This window comes from Chenopodium album, chromosome 3 (assembly GCF_948465745.1).
Source record: "Chenopodium album chromosome 3, dcCheAlbu1.1, whole genome shotgun sequence".
Taxonomy (NCBI): Eukaryota; Viridiplantae; Streptophyta; class Magnoliopsida; order Caryophyllales; family Amaranthaceae; genus Chenopodium; species Chenopodium album.
In genome coordinates, this window is record NC_137836.1 from 45,625,007 (window position 1) to 45,629,922 (window position 4,916).

General features: G+C 40.1%; 1 protein-coding gene across 1 annotated transcript; it reads left to right on the plus strand.

Moving 5' to 3' along the window:
* Positions 1 to 284: 284 nt before the first annotated feature.
* LOC145625075 (uncharacterized) lies at positions 285 to 1,055 on the plus strand. Its single transcript, XM_081678157.1, has one exon. The coding sequence runs from the start codon at positions 285 to 287 to the stop codon at positions 1,053 to 1,055; it is 771 nt and encodes a 256-aa protein (XP_081534283.1).
* The last annotated feature ends 3,861 nt before the right edge of the window (positions 1,056 to 4,916 follow it).

Sequence of the window (4,916 nt, forward strand, 5' to 3'; positions counted from 1 at the left end):
TTACTTTTATTTTAGAAACTAAGTGTAGTGTTAACAAACTAGTCCCGATCTATAGTAGGCTCAGGTATAAGGACTATTTTGGGGTTGAGGCATCGTCTGAAGCCTCGGGGGGGGGGGGGGTTTGTGCTGGTCTTGTAAGCAAGTAGTAGTTTCTTCATCCCCGAACGCTATCTGTTGTAAAGCGTGGGATGAGTTTAACAATATTATATATATTTCTTTTATGTATGGATCACCTTTTATTGACCTTCGATTGGGGGTGTGGTCTTAGTTAGGAGGTTTCCTGAATGCCAACAAGGGAAATCACCTTAATTGGAGACTTTAATCAAGTAGAATGGATTTCACAGAAAAAAGGTGGTGCTTGGCCGATAAGAGGAGCGTCAGATTTCACAAACAGGAGAATAGACCATGGCCTTATGGACATTCCTCATAAAGGGGTGGAATTCACTTGGACAAATAATAGACTGGGGGTTGAGAATATCATGGAACGGTTGGATAGGGCGTATTGCAATGTAGCCTTCAGGGATCTCCACCCAGAAGCCCTTGTGTGGAATTTCCCCATCTTTATTTCTGATCATGGTTCGATCCTGTTGGATTCAAGCCTAAGAAAAATTGACCGAGTAAAGAGGCCATACAGAATAGAAGCTTGGGCGCTGAACTTCTGGGAGGTGCAACAAGTGATAGCAGACGCCTGGAAGGAGAAAGCTTTAGGATCTAGAATGTATTCTTTCCTGCAGAAGTTAAAATCATTCCATGGTAAGCTGAAGAAATGGTGTCTGAATTTCAGAGACGAACATATGGTTAATTGGGAGCGGATAAACAAGACTTTGGCAAGCCTACAATTATCTTATTTGTCTGAGGAAGATTTCGAACGTGAAAAGAATACGAGGAAGCGGCTAGAAGAAGATGTGGAAATCAAGAACTTATTCTGGAGACAAAGACCAAAAGAAAAATGGGATCATCTAGGGGATAGATCTACTTCTTTCTTCTTCAAAGCAGTTAAAGGAAGGAAACAGAGGAATGAAATCAGTTTTTTGCAGTTGGAGGAGGGGAACTAGTGTTTGGACCAGTCGTTAATTAAGCAAGAATTTGTCGACTACTGCAAAGAATAAAGGGAAAGCGAAGAATTGGTTTCTTTGAAGGCGGAGTGGCTTCAGCATCTTCCCCAGCTTTTAGAATCCCATCTGTCACACCTTAGTGGGGAATTCACAAGAGAGGAGGCAAAAAAAGCGGTGTTTAACATGAAACCGATGAAGTCCCCAGGACCTGATGGATAACCCCCAATAGTCTTTCAAAAATACTAGCAGATCATGGGAGGTGACATTTTTCTGGCGGTAAATAGTTTCTTCAAAGGAGGCCACATTCTAAAGGAGTGGAATAAGACTTTCATATGCCTAATCCCGAAGGAGGAAAATGCAAACAAGGTGGACCTGTTAAGACCGATCGGGCTTTGCAATACTATTTACAAGGTAGTCTCCAAGTGTCTGGTGAACAGGTTGAAACCGATTCTACAAGAGGTGGTTGGAGACTTTCAAAATGCCTTCGTTCCTAGAAGACAGATCATCGATAGCGCTCTAATGGGTCATGAGCTCATCCAGTTCATTAAGGGAAAGAAGTGAAAGGATGGAATCTTTGCAGGAGTGATGAAGATCGACCTGAATAAGGCTTATGATAGGATCCGATGGGATTTCATCATAGACATACTGAGGGCAATGTTGTTCCCAAAATGTTGGATTCAGTGGGTTAGTCAATGCATCTCTACGGTCAGTTACGCAATCCTTGTGAATGGAGACCAATCCGACCGGTTCTACCCAAGGGCAGGTCTAAGACAGGGAGACCCGCTTTCCCCCTATCTTTTTATCCAATGTATGGAAGTTCTGTCAAGGAGGCTAAGTTGGCTCCAGGAACAGGGAAGAATTGTCGGGATCAAGATTGCCAGAAGATGTCCATCTGTTTCTCACTTGTTTTTTGCAGTCGACGCGTTGATCTTTTTTGAGCCGAGTATGGAAGAATGCAAGGAGCTGAGGAAGGTGCTAGAGGATTTCTATGTGATCTCAGGAGAGGTAGTTAGTGTAAAAAAATCTTTTGTCATGTTCAGCTCGAATACTCCATCAACATTTGTGAGAATTCTGAGGAAATCCATAGGTATGGCAAGCAGATCGTCCTTTGGAGTATATCTAGGATGCCCTATGGATATAGATGGAAGAAGTTTGTCTCAGTTTGACAATCTGGTAGACAAGATCTCGAATAAGATACTCTCATGGAACTTCACCGCCTTATCCCAAGCGGACAGGCTCCTGCTAATTAATTCTATCCTGGTGGCAGTGACGGCGCACATTATCTCCATATACCTGCTGTCGAAGAGGATCTTGGGTAAAATTAGCTCCCTATGTTTAAAGTTCTTCAGGGCTGGTTCAAAAGATAAAAGGCCAATCTACTGGAAGAAAAGAGAGGTTCTGGAAAGACATAAGGTGGAGGGAGGACTAGGTCTGAGAAATGTGCACAACCTCAACCAAGCAATGATTCTAAAGCAAGCTTGGAGAATACATAATAATAGGAGTTCTCTGGTGAGCAAGCTTTTCACTGGGAAATATGGAAGTTCACCAATAGATTGGGGGAGAAAGGAGAAAAAACCATGTAGGTCCTCGTGGGCTTTTAGAGGTATGGTGAAAACAACAACTATTATGAGGGAGGGCTTCTAGTATAAGATAGGAAGGGGCTGAGATGTGAGAAGTGAAGGGGATAGATGGACTGCAGCACGGATGGTAAGAATGAAGGATGGGACTAGTGAGGAGGATAGGAGAAATTATGGAAGAGTAGCTGAGTTGATGAATGAAAGAGGGGAATGGAAATCAGGGATAGTTTAGAGACTTTTTAGTACTGATGATGTGAATCTCATCCTCTCTACTCAACCCAGAATTGATAAGGAGGATGGAATTCTTTGGGGAGGAACGAATAATGGGGAGTACACTGTGAAATCAGGGTATAGGTGGTTGGCGGGGCATCGAGAGGGGGAGAATGGTCTCCTTTTTGGAAAGATTTTTGGAAGCAGAGCCTGCCGCCGAGTTGGCTACTACTGGGCTGGAAGATTATTCAAGATGCGTGCAGTGGTTGTACAGGGCTTGAGAAAAGGGGTGTAATAAGTGTAAGTACAGAGTGTGTTCTATGAAACAAAGAAAGAGAATCGCCGTCTCACATCTTCAGAGATTGTGAGTTTACCAAGAGAGTGTGGCTCTGTGGTCCCTTAGGAATTGGGTACAAGATAGCCTACTACCGGTGGAGACATGGTTAAAGAATATGTTAGCCTATGCTTTTAAAAAGCAGAGAGAATTCCCCGCGTTTGTTGGAAGTATCTAGGCTAACCTATGGTGTGTCTGGAAGCACAGGAATGACATTATTTTCAAAACTGCTAGTACTTCTCCCACCCGAGTAATGCAAATAATTAAGGAAGCGCTAAGCATGGTGTCGAAGGGAACTTTCTTGTCAGGGTATGCCACAAAAAAGCTGGCATCCTCGGGCCAGGGAAATGGGAATTTGAACTATTGGCAAAGAGGAACGCATGATGAACAAGAAATAGTAGTGGTAACAGTGGACGGAGCTTGGAAGAAAGCTCTTGGGAAGTTAGATTCTGCGGCAGTAGGATAGGTAATCACAAAAGAGGAAGCCTTGTTACAGGAAGGAAGCAAGCGCGTTATAAGCAATTCGGCCCTTCAATGCGAGCTGCTTGCTCTCCAATGATTCAAGCAGTTAGAAATCAGATCTGATAGCAGACTGAGCGTTGAAGCTTTACGGAATCCACAGCAGGCTCCCAAGGATCTACACAATTTAATTTCGGATATCCTTTCTTTATGTTCGACTCTAACTTATGTTTGCTGCTACTATGTTCCTAGGAGTGTTACCTCTAGAGCTCATAATCTGGCAACTCATGCCAGGAAAATGAGATAGAGATAACTTAGTCCTGCTTTGTTTCCCAGCTGTCAAAAAAAAAAAAAAAAAAATGTTGCTGGTTTTTTTTAAAACTTTTAAGAGTAGCGTATGGACATTAATACCCTTAAAAATATTTGTTTACGTATTTTTTTTCTAATTAACGATACTAACTACTAACCACGCCAAACTGAAAGAATTTCCAGTTATAGCTAGCTATGAAGCGTCCGATTGCGTTAAGGGCCCTAGTAATAAAAAAAAAATACAAAGTAGAATGTGAAGTATTATATTTTTTGCCAACTAAAAATTAGAGTTATTTATTCATTTTACTATATCTTATTTTGTTGTTGAATTTCGTCATAGTGAATTTTAAAGATGTTATGACATTTCGTAGGAGGCGCAAATTGTTGTTGGATGATATGATGATGCTGAAGGTTATAGCAAAATATACTAAAGTTATGGTTGAAAAAGTTCGTCATATTGGATATTTAATTTTTTTTTTTTAAAATATAAAATTTATGTTAAAGTTTCGCCAATTTGGTTGAAATTTTTGTCATATGGAAGATTTTTAAAATTTCTATACGAATAAAGAACATATGCTTTTTTTCGTAGGCCTTGTTTGGGGAAAAACTGAAAGCGAAAAGCTGAACCTAATTGTGTTACGAGTAGCTGATTTTAACTAGTTGGTTGTATTAACTGATTTGACTAACTTATTTTATTAGCTTATTATAGAAAAGTGTTTGGTAAATAACTGATTGATTATGTGAAATAACTAATAAGCTAATTGTGGGGTAGGTAGTTCATATAAGATTTTTAATTAAATAGGGATATAAGTGTCATTTCACCATAAAAATTTAATAAGTTAATTGAAAAAGCTCCTTTTGAAAAAGAACTTATTTAGTGGAATAAGCTCTTTAAATAAACTTTGCACCAAACACCTTGAATTAGCTTATTTAGTTGTCAATAAGATAATGTTGGTCAAATAAGCTAATTTT